General features: G+C 47.9%; 1 protein-coding gene and 1 non-coding gene across 2 annotated transcripts in view; one reads left to right on the forward strand and one right to left on the reverse strand.

The window, feature by feature from the left end:
• NPC1 (NPC intracellular cholesterol transporter 1) overlaps positions 1-22,877 on the forward strand; it is a 47,777-nt gene that overhangs the window by 23,681 nt on the left and 1,219 nt on the right. The window contains exons 9-24 of the mRNA XM_036098127.2: positions 1,163-1,389; positions 4,315-4,415; positions 6,937-7,039; positions 10,442-10,631; positions 11,244-11,426; positions 12,547-12,661; positions 14,662-14,789; positions 14,883-15,023; positions 16,226-16,315; positions 16,756-16,943; positions 17,281-17,396; positions 18,041-18,170; positions 19,447-19,647; positions 20,626-20,857; positions 21,586-21,699; positions 22,542-22,704. Of these exons, the coding sequence (XP_035954020.1) occupies positions 1,163-1,389; positions 4,315-4,415; positions 6,937-7,039; positions 10,442-10,631; positions 11,244-11,426; positions 12,547-12,661; positions 14,662-14,789; positions 14,883-15,023; positions 16,226-16,315; positions 16,756-16,943; positions 17,281-17,396; positions 18,041-18,170; positions 19,447-19,647; positions 20,626-20,857; positions 21,586-21,699; positions 22,542-22,704 (2,422 nt within the window). The remainder of the gene's footprint in view (positions 1-1,162; positions 1,390-4,314; positions 4,416-6,936; positions 7,040-10,441; positions 10,632-11,243; positions 11,427-12,546; positions 12,662-14,661; positions 14,790-14,882; positions 15,024-16,225; positions 16,316-16,755; positions 16,944-17,280; positions 17,397-18,040; positions 18,171-19,446; positions 19,648-20,625; positions 20,858-21,585; positions 21,700-22,541; positions 22,705-22,877) is intronic.
• Positions 10,101-10,207, reverse strand: LOC118539520 (U6 spliceosomal RNA). Its single transcript, XR_004919211.1, has one exon. It is a non-coding gene; the product is annotated as a U6 spliceosomal RNA (small nuclear RNA).

The following is a 22,877-nucleotide window of genomic DNA, read 5'->3' on the forward strand; positions in this document are numbered from 1 at the left end:
GTTGGCTTCTTTCTTGAAATTGAGATGAACATGTCTCCATTGAAGCAGAATGTATAATTTACCTTAGTCAGTTTTTCCCTTGGTAATTGAAAAGTAATGTGCCAGGACCCCAAGGAATGAAGCCTCTTATGCTGTGCTGGGGGTCCAGGAAGGAGCTACTGCTGACCCCCCCTGCAGGAATGAATTTATCATTGCCTGAATGTGGGCCCCAGCCTGCTTTTGGTAAGAGGTGCGTTCGGAATGAGATCCGTCCCGTTCTCTTACAGAGGCCTTGAAGCCTTCCCATTTTCCCTGGTCACACTTGCCCTGGAGAACGCTGTCTATGAATAAATGGCATCCCATGGATTTTTTTTGATGAGCAGTTGCACAATCACGTGATTTTTCTTTGAAATATGGCTCTTGCCTACAGAAAGTCTTTTATCTCGAGAAACATCAAAATGGTCTCAAGACTTCAGAATTTTTCCTTTTTTTTTTTTTTTTTTAAGATTTTGTTTATTTGACAGAGTGAGAGAGTATAAGCAGGGGGAGTGGCAGGGAGAGGGAGAAGCAGACTCTCCGCTGAGGCTGAGCAGGGAGCCCCATATGGGATCATGACCTGAGCCAAAGGCAGACGCTTAGCCGACTGAGCCACCCAGGCACCCTGTAGCAGAATCTTTTCTCCACCCAATGACTGTTGCTTTTTCCCAACTTGTTCTAAAAGATGCACAATGTAGTCATTTATCTCCCGAAACGTATTCTGTGTTAGGAAATATGGGCATATATGTAAACGACTAGCACAGAGCAAGGAGTAGCGGGCGTTTTCTTGGTAAGAGGGTGTGATCGGGAGGTCCGGGCACATAGGCCCTGTGGTTCACCGCTGCGGGGGGGCGGGGAAGGGCGGATGTTTGTGTGTCCTGCACTGAGTTCTGTCCTGGTGACAGTGTCCCCTGCCGCCTCTCGGACGCCTCTCAGCAGGGTCTCTCTCCCAGCTAGCTGTCTCTGAGAGGGGGCTCCTGGTGCTGTCAGATACATTACCACAGCACGTCTTAGTCCTCTTCCTTGTGTGAGGAAGCATTTTCCCCAAATACTTTTTATCTTCTGACCTGTCAGGGCAATAACGGTTAGTCACAATCTGAGAGAAATCTGATGTGTTTCTGGATTTGTTTTTAAAATCTTCTTTCAGGTTCTTGACTTACAAACCGCCATTGAAAATATCACCGCATTTTATAACAATGAGACCGTGACACTTGAAGACATCTGCGTGGCCCCCCTCTCACCCTATAACAAGAACTGCACCATTATGAGCGTGTTAAATTACTTCCAGAACAGCCATTCCATGCTGGACCACAAAATAGGCGATGACTTCTTTGTGTATGCAGATTACCACACGCACTTGCTATACTGTGTACGGTATGTGGCGGGAGATGGTCATTCATTCATCCCACTGACCTGGGAGCACTTGCTGTCGCTACACACGGTTGTTGGTGCCAGAGACCCAGCAGTGAGCACACAGCATGTCCCTGCCCTGCGAAGCACACGTTCGAAAGCAGGGAGACCGGCACTGAATAAATAGATGTATGCTCGTGCCAGGTAGAGATGAGAGCTTTGGAGAAGTTCAGCCCGGCAAGGAGATGAGTGCAGTGGGGGTGTGCCGCTTTAGATGGAGTGGACACCTGCTCACACGGAAAGGAGAGGAGGGAGCCTGTGAATATCGGAGGGAAAAGTGTTCCAAGTACACAGGCCGCAAGTACAAAGGTCCTGGGGTGGGAGTGTTCATAGTGTATAAACTGAGCCTTTAACTCATGCCTGGAATGAAAACACATAGTTGCATCTGCCATACCACCAGTGGCATCGTAGTACAAAAACAGAAGCCTGTAGTGCTTTTTCCTGTCTTAAAAATATGAATTTATACCATGATACCAAATTGTTTTTAAAATGTTGGGGCACCTGGGTGGCTCCGTCAGTTAAGCTTCCGGCTCTTGGTTTCAGCTCAGGTCATGATCTTGGGGTTGTGAGAAGAAGCCTCACGTCAGGCTCCACATTCAGCGTGGAGTCTGCTGGAGCTTCTCTTCCTTTCCCTCCGCCCCTCTCATGCATTCATGTACACACATACACCCTGTCTCTCTCAAAATAAATGAACGAAAACGTGCAGTGTCCCCTTGAGAAGTGAGGGTAGGATTGGTGCGCAGTTCAGACTGGAGGGCGCTGAAGCGGCTTCCCATTGGAGGCCCATCTAGCTGGGCAGGCTGCAATTATCATTTGCATTAGTCACAGTGCTTGGTGACTGTGACGTGATGTTTAGGTCTATGCCCGTGGCAGGGAGAGCAGCCTGCACTTGATAGGCCTGCTGTCCCTGAATGCCCTCACGTGGCCTGGAGACAGTCGTTCAGCCAGTCAAACAGCCACCGTGGCTGTTGGGTCACTTTGGGGACAGAGAAATTATTCCTTGTCATTTTTTAAAAAGATTTTTTGTTTATTTTAGAGAGGACGAGAGTGTACACGCGAGTCAGGGGAGGTGCAGAGAGACTCTTTCGAGCAGACTCCCCCCTGAGCATGGAGCTGGACATGGGGCTCGATCCCACAACCCTGAGATCATGACCTGAGCCAAAGCCAGGAGTCATGCCCAGCTGACTAAGCCACCCAGTGCCCCTATTCCTTGTCACTTTTGAGTGTGCTGTCAACTAACCACATCTCTGGAGCCAGCCACTCTGACCTCTGGTCTGGTCTGGTGGCCTTAAGCTCTGTTCTGTTTTTGTTACTGGGATGTGATCTTGAGGTGCTTAGGCTGCATTTGCTCTATTTCCTAAAACAGTAACGGCACGCCCATATACGCTAAACCAGCGTTCTCCACAGGATAGATGGTACAGGGCGGCCATGGGCAGTTTGAAAATTGAAAAATTAGTATTCTTCAGTTTTTATATTTAAAGGGAAAAGCTGTTTACTTTCTGTCTTACAAAATGGAAGTCAACAAGATTTTGGCAGAGAGGATGATGCAGGAGACTAGTGTTTTATCCAAGGGGAGATGGGTTCAGGTCGGTGCAGAAACACTGCTGTGGGCCGCCTCGCTCCCACCCGCGGATCTCTGCACTTCTGTGTCTCCGGCTCTCACCTCCCTCTCCAGCTTTTCGTGGGCTTTTCCCCCAGAGGTCCTGCACGCCTGGCAAACCCGGTGCACCCAGAACCAAGCACAGATCTCCTCCTTCCCCCGTATCCCCTGTATCGTGTGATGGCACCAACATCTACAGTTACTCAAACTCGAGGCTGTATCTCTTCATCCGTCCTCAGCCTTACCTCCCTTATGTAATTCTCACGGATTTTAGCCTCTGGATGAGCTCTCAAATCCATGATGTGGTGGCAGGGTCCCCTGTGTGGGCTGATGGGACTTGGCTTCTGGCTACATCGCTGCAGCCTGTTTGCCCCACGCGGGTGGCCTGACCTCCAGTCGGAGCCCATTAGCCACGGGCTCTGAAGGGCCGAGCTTCGGGTCATCTGTGAGAACCTTCCTGAGTGCCCAGCAGAGGTCTGGCTCAGAATGTGTTCTGGAATGCTGGTCCCCCCACTGGCTGTCTTCACAGCACCACCCTTGCCTGGACCCTTGTACGAACCTGACTGGTCTGCGGGCTTTTCCTCCCCTTTCCGTCCCACTTCTAGACCTTCTTCCATTTTACCACCTGAGTTATATGTGTAAAACAGCTCATGACATCCTTTTCCCCCAGGTCTCTAATTGCTCCCCAGTGCCTGAAGGGTAATAATCCAAACCATGCAGCAGGGCACTTAATCCTTTTTTTCATTGTCTGTCCCTCACCCTTTCCAGCCCTGTCCCTTCCCTCAGAAGTCCTCCCCTTTGTAGGCGCCCCATGCTCTAGACAGGACTTGGTGTGGCTCCTCACACGGCCATCTTGTTGCTCTCTTCTCCCACGTCCCTGTTCTCATTCTTTCTTCTCTTCCCATGTTGCGGTCGTAAGAGCACCTTCAAACCACCCCCCAGGTGCATCCCCCCCCAGCCTTAGAGACCTGCTTCCGTACAGCCTCCTCTTTTTGGCAGCAGTCTTCTCTGTGTGTTAGCTGCTCCCTCGTCTGCGCCATGCACCGCGTGAGCTCTGTTCCCGTGTGCGCCGTGCGCTGTGCCGTACTGACCGCATCGTGCTGGGTTGGCGTGAGTCTGGCTCCCAGAGGCACGTGCTGGACCGCATTACTCACCTAAGGAACCACAGGGCTCACATGGTGCTTAGGATATCTTCGGCGTCTTTAAGTGTTCGTTGTGTAAATGTTTAGGTCTCTGTGATGTCTTGAGGCTTGTTCTAACTGGGAGGTGTTTTCTAAACCACTTCGCAGGGCTCCTGCCTCTCTGAATGATACCAGTTTGCTCCATGATCCTTGCCTGGGTACGTTTGGTGGGCCAGTGTTCCCGTGGCTTGTGTTAGGAGGCTATGATGGTAAGTAAGAGAAGCTTCTGCTTTTCCTGTTGATAAAGTAGCCTTGGTTTTGTCACTAAGAGTCAAGTGGTAACTATCCCAAGTGTAGGCTTGCTTTGGGCTTTGGCTTTGGGTTTCCTTCTGGGTTTAAAAGAAGGAGATGATGCACACTTTGGGAAGCTGTCAAAAGCCAAGGATTTTTCACCAGAATATTGCATTTGTGCACCTCCACATAACTCATTGTTCAGTTTCAAGGAGTTCAGGGAACCCTTAGGGAGTCTGTGGACCTCAGGTGAAGAACATCTGTGGGGCGCCTGGGTGGCTCAGTCAGTTAAGTGTCTGCCTTCGGGATTGAGCCCTGTGTCCGGCTCCCTACTCAGCAGAGAGCCTGCTTCTCCCTCTCCCTCTGCCTGCCACTCACCCTGCTTGTGCTCTCACGCTCGCTCGCTCTCAAATAAAATCTTAAAAAAAAAAAAAGTCTGTAATGGGAGTGATATAATATGTGAGATACGGGAAAAAAGAAACAAAGTTGTTCTGTGTTTTCTTCCTAAACCAGTTGGTTCAGAATTGAGACACTGCTGTGGGGGAGGAGCAGTGGGTTTGCTCTTTGCTGGTTGGGTCCTGTGGCCCCTGGAACAGACTGCACCAGGTGTGACGGGGTCATGCTTCAGGTGCCAGCCTCGGCAGCAGAAGCCTAATGATAGGCAGCTCAACAGGTTTTTCTCCAGCTCAAGGAAGAGGCCAATTAGATACTGTTCTCCTCACCCAATAGGAAGGGATAAGTCCTATCTATATTTAAATTTTACTCTGCCTCATAAAATGCCACTTCTGATCCGTGGGGAAAAGATGGTGTCACCAACTGGCAAGCAGCCATCAAAATTAAATGTGATCTCTACTTATTCCTTCCATCCACATAAACTCCAGATGTGTCAAAAACAGATGTATAAGAAGCGAAGCTATTAAAGATCTAGAAGAAAATATGGGAGGAATTTTCAGAAATAATTTTAAAATGGAGAAGGCATTTTCTAAGTGAGACAGAAAAAACCCAGAAGCCACAAAAGGAAACATTGATGAATTTGACTACATAAGAATTTAAAATTCCTATGTGGAAAAGAAGCATCATAAACTTAAAAAAAAAGGGGGGGGGGCAACTAAACCAGAGGGGGAAGAAAAACAGTACACATAATGGATAGCGTGTCCTTGATATATAAAGGGCTCTTGTGAAAAAAAGAAAAGGCCAGCAACCCAGAAGAAAAGTGGGCAAAGCCATATGAAAGTTAACAAAAGAACAAACACACAGGGCTGTTCATTATATGGGGGAAATGCCTCACCTCACTCCTAGATAGTGAAATGCACCTCACTTCAGTCTTTGTACCTAACACAGGGGCAAAGACCTAAGAGTTTGATAAACCCTCTGTGGGCGAACGTGATAGGGACCCCATTGCTGGCGGGAGTGTAAATGGTTCCTAGAATGTAAGCTCCAGGAAGGCAGGGATTTTCCTCTTTTGTTCACTGATACATATCCAGAGTACCTAACATAATTAATGCCTGGCACGAAGCAGGGTCTCAGTAAATGTCTTGCTGAATAAAGAAATGAAAAAGAGGATAGCCTCTTTGAAGGGCAGTTTGGGGGAATTTATCAAAATTGCAATTGCACATACCTTTTGATTCAGTGCTTCTACTTATAAGAATTGATTCTCCAAATATGTACTTTACACATGAAAAGTATTTCCCAGGTTATTCTTTGTAGTACTTTTGTTTATAATTTTAAAAATTGCAAAAATGTCCATCATCTGGAGATTGGTTAAATTATACTAGAAAATAAGATACAGCAGAAAAAAAGCTCTTTATGTCCTGAAATGGAGCCATCTCCAAGATACAAATTAAAAAATGTAATGTGCAGGACAGTGTGTTGCTAGTCAGTTGGGCGTCTGCCTTCGGCTCAGGTCATGGTCCCAGGGTTGGGATCGAGCCCCGCATCGGGCTCCCTGCTCGGCGGGAAGCCTGCTTCTCCCTCTGCCTGTCGCTCCCCCTGCTTGTGTACTTGCTTGCGTGCTCGCTCTCACAAATACATGAATACAATATTTAAAACTATATATATATTAAACTATATAAATATTTATGTTATATTTTTAAAAAAAGGAAAGGGCAAGAATATATGTGTTTGCTTGAGCATGCATGGAGTGTCTCTGGAAATAGTTCAGATGGTGGGGAGGAGAACTAAGAGCATGGAACGAGGACTGGGGAAGGAGAGTCTGCATGGATCACCTTTCTGCTTGAAATTTTTACCACGCACATGCTACATAGTTAAAGAAGTTACTCATTCTGAATGAAACTGCCCATGTCAGATTCTAGAGCATCCTTTTTATTCATTAACTGAGCTGCACAGACACTATGTCAGTGAACTGGTTTTTGTTCTTAGAGCATAGACTACAGCCCCCGTGAGAAATCAGTCATCTCGTGGTCTCGGGATTTTCCCTCGTGTTTATCTAATTTTCTGCCTGCTTCTCATCTTCTGGATGTCCCATTTTTCCCATTCTAGATCAAAACTACAATAATGCCACAGCCCTTGTGATTACCTTTCCTGTCAATAATTACTACAACGATACAGAGAAGCTCCAGAGGGCCCAGGCCTGGGAGAAAGAGTGAGTTGCTGTCTTTGTTCTGTGGGAAGCTGGGCGCTAATAGAATGCACTGAAACTTCATTCAGCTAAATTAACCAACAACAGATCTAAGTCATTTTTTTTCCTGCTTGGTACTAATGATGCTAAGAAAAAAGTCTATAAGGCAGTTCATCCGTAAATGTTGTGTGAATAGATACCCTGCACAGGAATGCGAAAGTCTACATTCCGTGCACCCATCTCTCACAGCAAGCCACCGGGAGCAAGCTAGATGCACATTAGTAAGGGACACGCACGGTAGGAAATCCTGGGGTCACTAAAGATAGGTGAATAGATGATTCCAGATGAAGGACATAAAAGCTGCAATCAGCATGCCTAGGGAAATATATGCTGTACATGCTGTCCATCCCTAGAAAAATCTCAAGCACGGGACCCGGGAAATTGTTAACTCTGTTTATAGCCCGTAGATAATAGGACAGAGGGCAGAGGAGGACAGGACACTTTGACCCTTTATACCTTTCAGTGCTTTTTGTTTTAACAGCTTTGTTGGAATATAAATCCCATACCAGACATTTCACCCAATTAAAGCGTGATCCAGCAGCTTTTAGTGTATTCATTGATATGCAACTGTCACCACAGTGAATTTGAGAACTTTTTTGTTTTTTAATCTCAAAAAGAAACCCCATCTCCTTTAGCTATCACCCCACATCCTCATCCTCCCACCTCCCAGCCCTGCGCACCCATTGATCCACTTTCTGTCTCCATATGATAATTGTATTCTGGACATTTACTTGAATGGAAGCATATACGCGGACTTCTGTGTCTGGCTTCTTTCCCGTAGCGTGTTTCCAAGGTTCATCCAAGTTACAGCATGTATCAGTACCTCATTCCTTTCTGTGGCTGCATAATGGTTCATCCTGTGGATATGCCTCATTTTTATCCGTCATCAGCTGATGCACATTTGGGTGGTTCTTACCTTTTGGCCATTATGAATAATGCCTCTGTAGACATTCATATACAAGTTTTTGTGTGAACTTTAATACATTTCCATTTCTCTTGGATATATACCTAGGAGTAGAATTGCTGGGTCATACGGTAACTCTTTGAAGAATTGCCAGATTGTTTTCCATGGTGGCTGCACCGTTTTACATTCCCACCAGCCTGTATGAGGGGTCCTATTTCTCCACATCCTCGTGAACACTTGTTATGTGACCTTTTGGTTCTGGCCATCCTAGTGGGTGTGAGGTGGTATCTCAGTGTGGTTTTGATTTGCATTTCCCTGATGGCTACTGATTTCAGGCATCTTTTCTTGTGCTTGCTGGCCATCCGTATAACTATTCCTATCCTTTGCCCACTTTTAACTGAATTATCTTTATTTTTACTGTTAAATTATAAGAATTCTTATATGTTCTACAAGTCTACCATCAGCTATATGATTTCCAGGTATTTGCTCCCAGTTTCTTTGTTTTGTTTGTTCTGTTTTCTCGCTGGTGCCCACTGAAGCACGAGTTTTTAGTTTTACAGTCCAATTTTTTAGTTTTTTCTTTTGTTGCTCAAACTTTTGGTGTCCTATCTGAGAAACTATGGCTTGATCCAAGGACATGGCAATTTATGCCTGTGTCTTCGGAGGATTTTAGAGTTCTAGCTCTCACATTTAGGTCTTTGATCCACATGAGTTCATTTTTTCATGTAATGTGCTAATCCAGATGATCCTGGGCCATTTGTTGAGAAGATGACTCTTTCTTTCATTGAATAGTCTTGCCACCTTGTCGAAAATTAGGTGACCACAGATACATGATTTCTTTTGAGACTCTTAGTTGTGTTCCTTTGATCTTCTTGCCTGTCCTTATGCTTGTACCGCACTGTCTTGATTACTGTCATTTTGTAGAAAGTGTGAGATCGAGAAGTGTGTTCTCAAAGTCCTCCTTTGTTCTTCTTGAAAAAGAAGGGTTTAGCTCTTCTGGGCCCCTTTCAATTCCAAATGTGAATTTTAGAATTAGCGTTATCTTTTGTGGTATATATATATATATATATATATATATATATATATATATATATATACCATGGAATATTATGCAGCCATCAAAAGGAATGAGATCTTGCCATTTGCAACGACGTGGATGGAACTGGAAGGTGTTATGCTGAGCGAAATAAGTCAATCAGAGAAAGACATGTATCATATGATCTCACTGATATGAGGAATTCTTAATCTCAGGAAACAAACTGAGGGCTGCTGGAGTGGTGGGGGGTGGGAGGGATGGGGTGGCTGGGTGATAGTCATTGGGGAGGGTATGTGCTATGGTGAGCGCTGTGAATTGTGTAAGACTGTTGAATCACAGACCTGTACCTCTGAAACAAATAATACAATATATGTTAAAAAAAAAAAAAAAAGAAGAAGAAGATAGCAGGAGGGGAAGAATGAAGGGGGGGAAATCGGAATGAAGGGGGGGAAATCGGAGGGGGAGACGAACCATGAGAGATGATGGACTCTGAAAAACAAACTGAGGGTTCTAGAGGGGAGGGGGTGGGAGGATGGGTTAGCCTGGTGATGGGTATTAAAGAGGGCACGTTCTGCATGGAGCACTGGGTGTTATGCACAAACAATGAATCATGGAACACTACATCAAAAACTAATGATGTAATGTGTGGTGATTAATGTAACAATAAAAAATTAAAAAAAAAGAATTAGCGTATCTTTCTATGAAGAAGTCAGCTGGGATTCTGATAGGGATTGCATTGAATTTGTAAATCAACTTTTAAAAGTTTGTTCTGTGAGCATATATCTTTATTATAATATGCTTCATTTAGAAATCCTTTTTATTTATTTTTTTAAAAGATGTCCCTTTTTTTTTTTTTTAGATTTTATTTATTTGACAGAGAGAGACACAGCGAGAGAGGGAACACAAGCAGGGGGAGTGGGAGAGGGAGAAGCAGGCTTCCCGCAGAGCAGGGAGCCCGATGTGGGGCTCGATCCCAGGATGCTAGGATCATGAGCCGAAGGCAGACGCTTAACTACTGAGCCACCCAGGCGCCCCTAGAAATCCTTTTTAGTAAAAAAGAAATGAGACCATGAACCAACTTTTTTTTTATAATGGAATGCTTCACGAATTTGCTTGTCATCTTTACGCAGGATCCATGCTAATCTTCTCTGTATCGTTCCAATTTTAGTATACGTGCTGCCGAAGCCAGCACCACGAGCCAACTTTTAAACTTGTCCTAAACTTGTTTCAAGTGATAGAAACTTCAGCATGTCTGGAACTTTGTAATCTGGGGTTGTCTCACCTTCTGGTCCCCAGTGTCAAAAATCCTAATATAGGGTACAGGTTAAGGAAGCATGGCTTTTGTGTCCTAGAGGTTGGGAAGGCGTTTCTCACTTAGCTGTCACTAAGTTTTAACTAAGAATATAAAATTTGTTCACACTTTTAGGTTTATTAATTTTGTGAAAAACTACGAGAATCCAAATCTGACCATTTCTTTCACTACTGAGCGAAGTATTGAGGATGAACTGAATCGTGAAAGTAACGGTGATGTCTTCACTGTTCTGATCAGCTATGCGGTCATGTTTCTGTACATTTCCATAGCCTTGGGCCACATCAAAAGCTGTAGCAGGTTTCTAGTAAGTGGTGTGTGTGTGTATGTTGGAGAGAAATGACAGTGCACAGCATGATATCATATTTTTGCCTTTACTTTTTTGGGGGGTGAGGTGGGGTGGGTAGAAGGGCAGAGGGAGAGAGAAAAAGAAAATCCTGAGCAGGCTCCACGCCCAGCTGGAGCCTGACACTCGATCTCATGACCCTGAGATCATGACCTGAGCTGAAATCAAGAGTCAGATGCTTGACCAACTGAGCCACCCAGGCGCCCCTGCCTCTACTTAGTTAATCCTGAATCATTAGGTTCAAAACTGGTTTACATTCCCCTGTTTTCATTGTATGTAATATTTTCTATTTCCTGCATGTGTTTTCTTCAGTTCCAAATTTTTGGTTTATTTTAAACTTACAATTTATTCCCCACAATCCAGTTTTTCCTAATTTGGCTACACCATCACCTAAGAATTGAAGCCCGTAAAACTTGTTGCCAGGGAAGACCTAGAACATTTTTCATATCTTTTCTCAAACTCGGAGAGGACTTTGAACTCCAAATCGGTCGTACCCAAAAAGAGGTAAAATGAGGACCTTTTAGTCATAGGAGAGATGACAGTCTGACGATTTGTCTTTGTTGCATGTCTTAGGTGGATTCTAAAATCTCCCTTGGTATCGCTGGCATCCTCATTGTGTTGAGCTCAGTGGCGTGCTCATTGGGCATCTTCAGTTACGTTGGGATCCCCCTCACCCTCATTGTGATTGAAGTCATCCCATTCCTGGTGCTGGCTGTCGGTGTGGACAACATCTTCATTTTGGTCCAGACCTACCAGGTATGTTTCCATAGTCTCACAGAGCTTGCCGTCGGACCAAGTAGCGGGCTCCATTAATGGCTGTTCCGCTCCATGCAGAGTACTTGTGAGTGTGGACAGTGAGACAGCTTTGTTTCCTGTTCTCTGTGTTGCTGATTGGTGTCCATAACTTGTTCGGGACATTTTGAGACCAAGAAGTTCATCCTTCTCTTTGTTTGGGGAAATAGGTATAAAGTGAGAATTGTGTTTTAAAGATTTTTTTTTTTAATGAGAGAGAGAGAGAGAGAGAGAGTGCAGGGACAGTCAGGCTCCATGCTGAGCACGAAGCCCGACTCGACTTGATCCCAGGACCCTGAGATCATGACCTGAGCTGAAACCAGGAGTCAGACACTTAACTGACTGAGCCACCCAGGTGCCCTGAGAATTCAGTTTTAAGTATGTGTGCAAGAAGGGCTTGCGTGCTTGTGAAAAATATTTTGGATACAACTGTTATTAAAATGAGTCTCCAATAGTGTAGAAGAATCAAAGATTTGTCAGAGATGCCACTAAAAAGATAGGTCAGCATAGGACCTGCTGATGTAGAAAATGGTCCCAGTCATGATTTTTTCTCTCCTGGTGGCCTTACTTGGAGACTCAGTGGCACAGAAGAGTGTCACTTAATGGTCCAGCCACCTGCAGCCTGCGTTCTGTGTATTTTCCTGATAAGATGATCCAGTCTTCCCTTGAGCTTCTCACCTGTTACCTAGCTCCGGGGCTTAGTGATTACTCTGGATGGATTATCATGACAAGTTTTAGTCCCGCATCAAAGTTTATCTACAATAAGTAGAAGCTCCTAATCATTTTTCATTACCATTGAGTTAACACAAAGCAACAAAGAAGCAAAGAGATGGCATTGTTATTTAGAAATGTTAATGGCCCGGGGCGCTTGGGTGACTCAGTCATTAAGCATCTGCCTTCCCGCTCAGGTCATGATCCCAGGGTCCTGGTGCTCGGCGGGAAGCCTGCTTCTCCTCCTTCCTCTCCCCCTGCTTGTGTTCCCTCTCTCACTGTGTCTCTCTCTGTCAAATAAATAAATAAAATCTTAAAAAAAAAAAAAAAAAGAAATGTTAATGGCCCGTGTTTTGTTTTTTGTTTTTTTAAGCGCGATGAATGTCTTCAAGGAGAAACTCTGGATCAACAGCTGGGCAGGGTCCTAGGAGAAGTGGCTCCTAGTATGTTCCTGTCATCCTTTTCAGAGGCTGTAGCGTTTTTCTTAGGTAATTACTCTGAAGTCTACCAATCCCACCGTTTTCTGAGCCTGGGGGTAGAAGGATCTGGGTATCTGAATATGTCCCTTTGTGTTGCTTCCTTGTTTAAGCTTTGATCTGTAATCAGAAAATATCAGAGTGGACCACAAGAAAAATTAGTGGCAGTATCTTGGGTATCATTTTGGAAGTGTCCTCTTTTTTTTTAGAGGGGGGAGGGGCAGAGGGAGAGAGAGACTCTTAAGCAGGCTCCACGCCCAGCGCAGAGCCTGATGCGGCGCCCCATCTCACGACCCTGAGATCATGACCTGAGCTGAAATCAGGAGTCGGCTGCCCGACTGACTGAGCCACCCAGCGGCCCTCGTCTTTCTCATGTTGTTCATGACAGTGTGGATGTTGGGGTCCGGGCTGACAGATACCCTAGAACTCCTCTGCTGCTTTCCCTTTTTGGCACCCATGGCAAATGTGGATCTTTGAAAACGGCATTCCCACATCCCCACAGGGGCCTTGCCAACACCCCACTCTGAGTGAAATCCACAGGCACAGACAGTCTTTCTCGGTCCACACAAATCATCGGGGAAGCAACCTCATTAACGAGCCAAGGTCCTTGGACCTCACCTCACTGCAAGGAGCCAGAATAAGCTGGAACAAAAACCAGCGCTTCCTGTCTTTCTTTCTTCTGGAGAAATCACCATGCAGCCTCACTAGCAGGGCTGTCTGCCCCCGTCTCTGTGTGGGAACAGTAGGACGAGAAAACCGAGTGCGTCTTCTGAGCAGAAGGCTGGATTAGAAATGCCATCATTCCGCCTGGGCCACAGGCAGAAACGCCTCCGTGGGCTGCCGGCTCCTGTCACCCGGGGCTGCTCGTCGGAGGCGGCGGGCTTTCAGAACAGACGCGTGCCAGGGTGCAGGTCCTCCTTTCCACAAAGCAGCGCACTTTCACCTGTGGTCCTTACACTTCCTTTTGATGGATACAGGCGCAGAAAAAGTTATTTTCTCTTGTTTTCTCATCAGAAAATGTGATAGTAGCAACCGATACTGTGTCTCAAGACTGGAATGACTCTGAATGGGGACAGGAGGAGCAGAGGGCTCAGGTCTAAAAAAGGCAGTTACATGTTGCTGGCCTGCTGCTGCTAGGTTCAGTTTCTTTTCTTTTTTTTTCCTAAGTGAAGCTGTGAATCTAGATTTTTGTGTCGAGTCTCATTGTTAAGTATTGGCTACTTTTTTTTTTTTTAAAGACTTTTAAAGAGAGAACGAGTGGTAGGGAGCGGCGGGGGGGGAGAGAGAGAAGCAGACTCCTCGCTGAGGAGGCAGCCCGACGCAGGGCTTGATCCCGGGACTCCTGGATCATGACCTGAGCCAAAGGCAGCTGCTTAACCAACTGAGCCACCCAGGCACCCTAATCCTGGCTACTTTTTTTAAGAAATGTTTTTTCATCCTAAATGTGGACCATACAGGATACGTCTGGCCTGTGGGCTGCTAGTTTGCAGTTTCTGGGTGTTAACCCAGTACTTCTGACTAGGAGCACCCTCATCTGATTGTAACGGAAGTGGGAGACTACTATTGTTGATCTAATAGCAGATGGAAAATACTGCTCTCCAGAGCAAAGCATAGAAGGTGCGAGAAGAAATGACCGATACTGATGGTGCCGAAAGTTCAACATGCATAGATTTGTCTGGAGAGCCTGTTATATACAGTTGAATTGGGTGTGAATTCCCACTGTTCTATTAAGTAGGCTAAGGGGAGAGCTCAGGAGCCAACGTTTTTACCTCCCCAAGTGGTTCCGATGCTGATACCATTTTGCAAAACACCGGGCGTGTGGGCTCTTTGAGTCCTGGTGTGACACCCCCAGACTTGGGCGGCATGCCTCTGGGGGGTGTGGGAAGCGCGGGTCTTCTCGTGGCTTCGGTCCGTCCTGGCTCCTCGCGTTGCTGCGTACACGTGAGTGTAAGACTCGCACAGGGTCCCCTGCTGTAAGTGGAAGTGCCCAGGCAGCTTCTCTCCCCCTGCAGGAGCCTTGTCAAAGATGCCAGCCGTTCACACTTTCTCCCTGTTTGCCGGGATGGCCGTCCTCATTGACTTCCTGCTTCAGATTACCTGTTTCGTGAGTCTCTTGGGGTTAGACATTAAGCGTCAAGAGGTAAGTTGTTGTCGGGATGACAGTCTGTTTACAGTCTAGAATCGAAGTGAGGTAGCAAGAGGGTGTCACCTTTGTTCCTCTTTGTCCTCTCAGAAAAATCGTCTGGACGTCCTTTGCTGTGTCAGAGGCTCTGAAGATGGAACTGGCATCCAGGCCTCAGAAAGCTGCTTGTTTCGGTTCTTCAAAAACTCCTATTCTCCTCTTCTGCTTAAGGATTGGATGCGACCAATTGTGGTATGAGTTTGTGGTTTTCCTCATTTTTCTCCCAAAAACAGATTTGTCACATCCCTTCTAAGAAATCAGCTCGGGTGGAGCGCCTGGGTGGCTCAGTCGGTTAAACTTCCGACTCTTGATGATTTGGGCTCAGGTCATGATCTCTGGGTCGTGGGATTGAGCCCCTTGTCAGGCTCCCTGCTCATCGTGGATTCTGCTTGTCCCTCTCCCTCTGCTCCTCCCCCCTGCTTGCCCACATGCTTCCTTCTAAAATAAATAAATAAAATCTTAAAAAAAGAAAGTCAGTGTGGGAAGGAGATTCTGACAGCTGTTAAGTATATATATGAAAATACAAAAGCAAATATGTACAAGTATATAAAATATTTTTCCAGCTGGCTTTTAGCAGTCAATATAAGCAAGTTTTTATTTTGAAGTAATTATAGATTCATAGAAAGTCGAGAAGATAGTACAGAGAGGACCCAGGTGCCCCTCACCCAGCTTCTTCCTATGGTCTTGCACAATTGTAGTTGAGCGTCAAAACCAGGAATTTGCCGTGGGCACAGCGTGTGTGTCTAGTTCCGAGTCCCTTTATCACGTGTGCAGGCTGCAGGAACCACCACCGCAGGATAACAGACTGTCCTGTCACAGCTCTGGTCACGCTGCCCCTCTGTAGTGCCACGAGCCCCCCCCCCCCCACTGTCCCGAGTCCCCAGCAGCTGTGTAGGAGCTTTTTATAGTTGACACACTGCATGTAGCCACCAGTGATAACCTGTCACTTCTCTACTAAAAGAACATGGATTAGTGTGCAGTAACGGTGAGGTAATAGTAATACGTAACATCTCGTGAGCACTTAATATTGGGCATGGTGCTAAATAGTGGGTACAATGCTGACTCTGCATTACCCCCAGATTTTCTCATTTAATCCACAAAACTTCTGTTATACATCTTTTATTTTTCCTGTATTACTGATGAGGAAGTAGAAGCTGAGAGAGGTTAAGTGACTTCCCCAGGGTCACTCAAATCCTGGAGTCAGGATTTGAACCCAGGTAGTTTGACTAGATACTATGATCTCAGCCACTGTCCCCTGCTCTCTACTTTACCATGGCGCGTAAACTTTTCAGTTGAGAAAAGTCCTGTTTTTTATGTGTGGAAGATCTTATTTATGTTCTTAAGCTCCAGTACACGAAGCAGTCACTGTCTTTACAGCTCACTTTTCATTCCAGATAGCGGTATTTGTGGGTGTCCTGTCATTCAGTATCGCGGTCCTGAACAAAGTGGAAATTGGATTGGATCAGTCTCTTTCAATGCCCGATGTAAGCTGCTTTCTCTTTGATCTTGTGTAGCCAATGGCGTGAATAAATTTTCCCAACCTGGCATGCAGTTATTCCAGGCTAATGCCTGCTTTTAAATGCACGTGCTGCAGGTTCCCCCAGGTTACAGGACCCGCCACAGAGCTCAGCAGTGGGGGCCGTCTTAGCATTTGGGACTCTCGGGGCGAGGGGGGCAGCCGGAGAAATAGAACAGCAAGCCTTCTACCTCGTAGGGTGCCCCCCTGATGGTGGGCCAGCCAGAGAAGCACCTTGGGTGCAGGGAGGGTGAGGAGCAGGGAACCGGCTGGGGAGGGGACCCATATCTGGGCTGGGGCCGTCTCGACCAGCAGCATCCCAGCTGTCTTCATCCTTAGCCATTGTCCCCTTGCTTCGACATCGGCGGCACGTTCCTACCTTGTCCTGTTCTCTGATCATTCTTTCAGGACTCCTACATGCTGGATTACTTCAAGTCCCTCAAATACCTGCATGCAGGTCCACCTGTGTACTTCGTCCTGGAGGAAGGGCACGACTACACCTCTCTGAGAGGGCAGAACATGGTGTGCGGGGGCATGGGCTGCAACAACGACTCCCTGGTGCAGCAGATCTTCACCGCGGCCCAGCTGGACAACTAGTCAGTACCGCCTGGCGTTCTTGTCCTGTGGCGGAAGCCGCCGGAAGGGGCCCTCGGCCACAGTCCGCGTGGGCCTGTTTCTCACTAAAAATAGATTTGCTAGAAAATGTGTTGCTCAAAATCATGCTAACTCTAGCTTTACCTCAGCAAAAGCTTTAAAAGGACTAACTGACCAGCTCCCATCTCGAAGGGTTTTCCATTAAGTGGTGATGAAGTCTGTCCTTTGGGCAGCAGTGTAACATCTAGAAAAAGCAGTTAGGTTTCGAGAAAAAGGACTGAATCTGGAGACATCCCCCCCCGTGGAGCAAGTCAGTAACTTCTCCCTCCTTCTTGCTAGTACCCGAATAGGCTTTGCGCCCTCGTCCTGGATCGATGATTATTTTGATTGGGTCAAGCCTCAGTCTTCTTGCTGTAGAGTCTACAACAGCACAGATCGGTTCTGCAACGCCTCAGGTACTTTCATCTCCTTTTCCAGATCTTCCCGTTTTCTCTGAAGACTTGCGACATTATAATTTAAAACTGATTTGCATTTCACCTCAGTTTGTGCCAGGGCCGGTCCCGTTTCCTTGGTCACCATCCCTGTCCTCAGCCGTGCTCTCTGAAGGGTGTCGTGGTGTTCTGTCTCCCTCTGCCCCCCACCACAAGGCTGCAGGCCAAACACAGTCCTGGTCGGGGGACTCTGGTTTTCAGAGTCTTCGGGGTTCTCCCAACACCACTAATGGTGTCCCTTGGTTGGGGTCTGGCTGCAGCATCTCACGGGGGTGCTTCCCTTTGTTATCACTATTGCCCTACAGTTTTGTTAGGAGTGTTGAGGTTGTCCTCGAATTTTCTTGATAAAAACACGGAAGCCCTGGACTCCGATAATACCAGCTGAGTTCATCCTCCAGGGCAGGCAGCCCGCTTCGGGGAAGAAAGTTTGTACAGCCTCCGTCAGGTGAAGACGGACTCTCAGATGTATCAGACTGTGAAAGTCACGTGTGTTGGGAGCTTTGGGGTCAGGGAAGATTCAGGGAAATTCCCCTCAGATCTTGAAATGTTTGAAAATAAAATCTGGAGCCTCGTTCTTCTCACCTCGGCCCCTCCTGTGTCTTTGCTAGTGGTTGACCCTGCCTGCGTCCGCTGCAGACCTCTGACCCCGGAGGGCAAACAGAGGCCTCAGGGTGAAGACTTCATGAGATTCCTGCCCATGTTCCTTTCTGATAACCCGAACCCCAAGTGCGGCAAAGGGTAAGTGCCATTGAGCCGTGCGGAGACGCGCCCCGTTGCGGTTATTTTGCGCGGGACGGCTAGCAGAGGGCTGGGGTGGAGGCAGCTGTCTGGGAGAGTCCCTCTCTCCCCTCCGCACCCTGCCCCGATCTTCTGTGAGAGCAGAAGCACCTCAGACACCCGCGAGGAGAGCGTCTCGTCCCCCGCTGGTTTCACCCTGGCTCGAGCGTGCGTCCCGCCCTCGGGGCGCCGTGTCCCGGTCCCCCTGCAGGAATGGCTGCGGAGCGCCGGGCCGGCGTCTAGCAGGCCAGGAGGGGAGCAGGGACGCGCGGCGGCTCAGAACGCGTTCACGTCCGTCTCGGTGTCGGGGACGGCTCCTCGGCTCGGTCCCGTCCCCCCGGATTGAGGTTTAGGCTCTCGCAGCCCCGCCGTTCTTGCCAGCCTGTCTGGCTGTGAGCTTATGGGCTGTCTTGCGCCCTCACCCCATCGAGCCGGGCAGCCGGATAGCCGGGGACGCAGGACGTCTGCGCCCAGAAATAGGGAAGATGCCTAGAAGTCTGGGGTGGGATGATTCAGAACCTTCTGTAGGAGGAAGAGTGTCCACACGTATGTTAGGTAAAGCCTGGACTTCCCTGTTTTCCCTAAGAGTATATAACTCGACCAGAATCCCATCAGTTAGTCATGTATATTATGGCTGGGCTCGGAGACCCACACTTGGTACCGAGGAAAGTAGGTGCCTAAAAATAAAAATGAATCTTGCAGCTTGGTCTGCTTGCCGACTGAACGCTTTGGCCTACATAAAACAAATCCCAAGTACATTCAGCTTTTAGGAAAGCAACAGCCACCACTTACGGGGAGCCTCCTACGCGCCCACCTCATCGCTCTCACCACACAGCCCGTGAGGAGGCGGCAGAGGACACCGCAGCCCAGATGCAGTCCCTTTGCCCGGGGTGCCGTGGCCAGTACGTGGCAGGGCCGAGACCCGTCTCACGGCCATGGACTCGGGCCCTTGTCCTTTCCCTCCTGTTACACAACACTGCTGAGCAAACACCGTAGGAAAACACAGATGCGGAAACGAGCACCTCTGCACCCAAATAGCCCAAAGCAGTAAAGAAAAGCCAGCGTGAGAGAGGATAAGCCAAAACCTCCACCGTTCCCTCTCGGGGGCCTTCCCTGTCCCTGAAATCTGCAGCTGGGGTGCCTCTGAGCCCGGGATCGGGTGACTCCACTTGGCCTTGCGTGCTCAGGTTCTGCGGGGACTTTCTGGGGCCTCTGACACCACTGAGTCTTCCCGTAGGGGACATGCTGCTTACAGTTCAGCCGTTAACATCCTCGGCAACGACACGGGTGTCGGAGCCACGTACTTCATGACCTACCACACCGTGCTGCAGACCTCTGCTGACTTCACTGACGCCATGAGCAAAGCCGTCCTCATCGCCAGGAACATCACCACAACCATGGGCCTCGAAGGAAGTGGTTACCGTGTGTTCCCGTACAGGTAGTGTGAATTTTGTAAGCGAGGTGTCCTGGGTTAGGGCCCACAGCCTGGGGGCTCCCCTGGTGGGATGCTGACCCTTGGCTTTCATTCTGACACCTTCTCCATCATGAGCACAAGCAAAGAATATTAAGGGAAGTAGCATCTGGGCGAAGGAAGGCCAGGGTCTGGAGCACCCACCAAGGTCTGAGTGCCAGACCCACAAAATTTGGTCTCTGGGCTGGAGCTCACAATCTGAAGAAGACACACTCCGAAACAGCACCGGGGCGGGAGGGCGCAGTACCGGGGGACCGGGCTTCACTGAGAGGGCGGAGCGGACATTCCCGCCCGGTAGCCACCGCTGCCCCTGACTGCCAATTAGCTGGGACCGGTGCCTTTATGGAGGTTTTTCAGTTTTGTTTGTTGGGGTTTTCTCCTATGAAGTACTTTAAGAGATACCGAATTTGGAAACTATTAAAAAGTAGAAGAACCAGGTGGTTTTTTCCCCCACCCCTGTGATCTTGCTTAAAGGGGTTCTGACCCATTCCTGACAGGAGAACAGCCTGTTTTTCTGTGGAAGAAGGTCTCAGAATGGGTGTCCTAATTCCAGAGAAGAGCTGACTGACTTTGCCAAAAAAGCATTTTCTCCTCAGGCCCCACACACAGCCCATTTGGTCTGAGGTAATTCTCACGATAGATCAGGACTTGTGTTTTCAACATACCATGACATACTCTGTAAATGCCTATGAAGTGAAAAGGTTGGGCTTATGAACAAAAACTTTATCTAAAATACACATTTTGGATCAATAGGCCCTTCTTTGGGCGTCAGTGGTCAGAGGTTCATTTGAATTACTGTGGAGGAGTCTTGCAAACAGAACAGGCAGTTTTTATGCAAGGGATGTCTGAGTAGTTTCAGTTTTGCAGTAGCGGCAGGATGAAAAATAAGTAGAGCTTCCAGAAGCAAGCACGAGCTGTAACAGAACCTTCTCCTCTCTTCTCCAGTGTGTTCTATGTCTTCTACGAACAGTACCTGACCATTATCAATGACACGATCTTTAACCTCAGCGTGTCCCTGGGAGCCATCTTCTTGGTGACCTTGGTTCTCCTGGGCTGTGAACTGTGGTCTGCAGTGATCATGTGTGTCACCATCGCCATGATCTTGGTCAACATGTTTGGCGTCATGTGGCTGTGGGGCATCAGTCTGAACGCAGTTTCCTTGGTCAACTTGGTTATGGTGAGTCCTGGCCCAGTTTGTCCCTACCTTCTGTGTCACTTCCATGAACTGTTCCTTGGGGTAAGAGACCGGGGCCGGGTCTTGCTCTTGGACAGGTGGGATGAGTGCTAATGGAGTGGGGACGTGGGTGGGGCATAGAACAATGGAAGTGTGACTACGTGGTGTCATGGGGGTATTTTGCTTGGAACTTCTATCCTGAAGGGTTTGCAAAAACACGTAGCCTAATGACAAGACGTTTACTTTTTATTTAGAAAAAATGCTCCTTCCCAGTGGAATTCTCTACCAGCACCTTTTGCTTGCCATGCAATTGCCAGGTGCTTTCTGATAGTCTTGAAGATACGAGCTGAGAGAATATTAAAATAGCAGCGTGTCTGTACTTAGGATTCAAGCACTGCAGGGGGAGTGGCAGGGAGGCCCAGCTAAAGCACATCTGAGGGGTGCTGGCTCTTGAGGGGTGGGGATAACCCTACGAGGGTTCCACAGGTGCCCCTACAACAGGCAGGTCTGTAGAGAAGCAGAGCTCTGGGTGCTGTGCCGCCAGGGTCCCACAAGTCGCCGGGTACACCTTCAGTTGGTGTGGTGGGGGCTGGGTGTTACAAGGTAAAGAGGATGCGTAGGGCTCCTGGGCCTCTGGGGCGCCCTGCACGCCAGATCCTGGGAGAGGAGTACCTGCCTGCTTAGCATTTTCAGCCGCAAGAGGGCAGTCTGACGGGAGCACTCTTTTTCAGAGCTGTGGCATTTCCGTGGAGTTCTGCAGCCACCTCACGAGAGCGTTCACGGTGAGCGCGAAGGGCGGCCGCGTGCAACGGGCCGAGGAGGCGCTCTCTCACATGGGCAGTTCTGTAAGTAGCCTGGCCAGAGAGTTCCACACACAGTGCCCAGCCCATCAGCAGTGCTTCTCGGGAACCGGGAGAGTCAGTAGGGAAAACAGGATTTGAATTACTTAGCCACTCCCAAGGATGACACGTCTTCGGGCGTTTCACGGAATAGCTATATCCTGATGTTCTTTAGAAGTGTTCCCTTTGGTGAATCCTTTATAGACCATGGAGCGGAAGAGAACAGAGAGGTTTGATTTGAGCACACGTGTTGACAGCAAGGGAGCTGTGGCCCTCAGAGCCCGGAGAATCTTCTTAGTTTAACTCCATAGCCTGCTTCCGCCTTTCAGCCAGTTACTTTGCTGCTCTAGAAAATACTTAATAGTTCTTATCTAAAAATACAAGGAAGTCTGTTTAAAGACAGAGTCCAGTGTCTACGCAGAATACACAGCTTTTGGGCGCCTGGGTGGCTCAGTTGGTTAAGCGACTGCCTTCGGCTCAGGTCATGATCCTGGAGTCCCTGGATCGAGTCCCACATCGGACTCCCTGCTCGGCAGGGAGTCTGCTTCTCCCTCTGACCCTCCCCCCTCTCATGTGCTGTCTCTCTCATTCTCTCTCTCTCAAATAAATAAATAAAATCTTTATAAAAAAAAAAAAAAAAGAATACACAGCTTTTACCCTTACACCTTTTTTTTTCAGGTCTATAAGCAGCAAATCAAACACTTCTAGGTAGAGTAGTACTGCTTGTCAGTAACTGAAAGCTGGGTTCGCCCCATTGCTTTGGGCCTTGCCCATCAGGAAATCGCCGTGAGGAAGTGTTGAGTTAGAGTAGGTTGGTAAGTGCTTTCCAACCGTGTCTCTTCTTTCAGGTGTTCAGTGGAATCACACTAACAAAATTTGCAGGGATTGTGGTGTTGGCGTTTGCCAAATCGCAGATCTTCCAGATATTTTACTTCAGGATGTATCTGGCTATGGTCTTATTGGGAGCCACCCATGGCTTGATATTCCTCCCGGTCTTACTCAGCTACATAGGTAAGCATTCTTGTTCCTAATCAAGTGGATGGAGGAAGGAAAAGAGATCTAGGAGCATTCTTAAATGGTACTTAAAAAAATTGTGAGTGGAAAACAATCCAGTCTAGAGGTTTCGTGGTGGTCCAAACGGCTTCCTTAGTGAACTAATGCTTTTCCTGGAGGCTGCGCTTGGC

Source organism: Halichoerus grypus, chromosome 13 (genome assembly GCF_964656455.1).
Source record: "Halichoerus grypus chromosome 13, mHalGry1.hap1.1, whole genome shotgun sequence".
NCBI lineage: Eukaryota > Metazoa > Chordata > Mammalia > Carnivora > Phocidae > Halichoerus > Halichoerus grypus.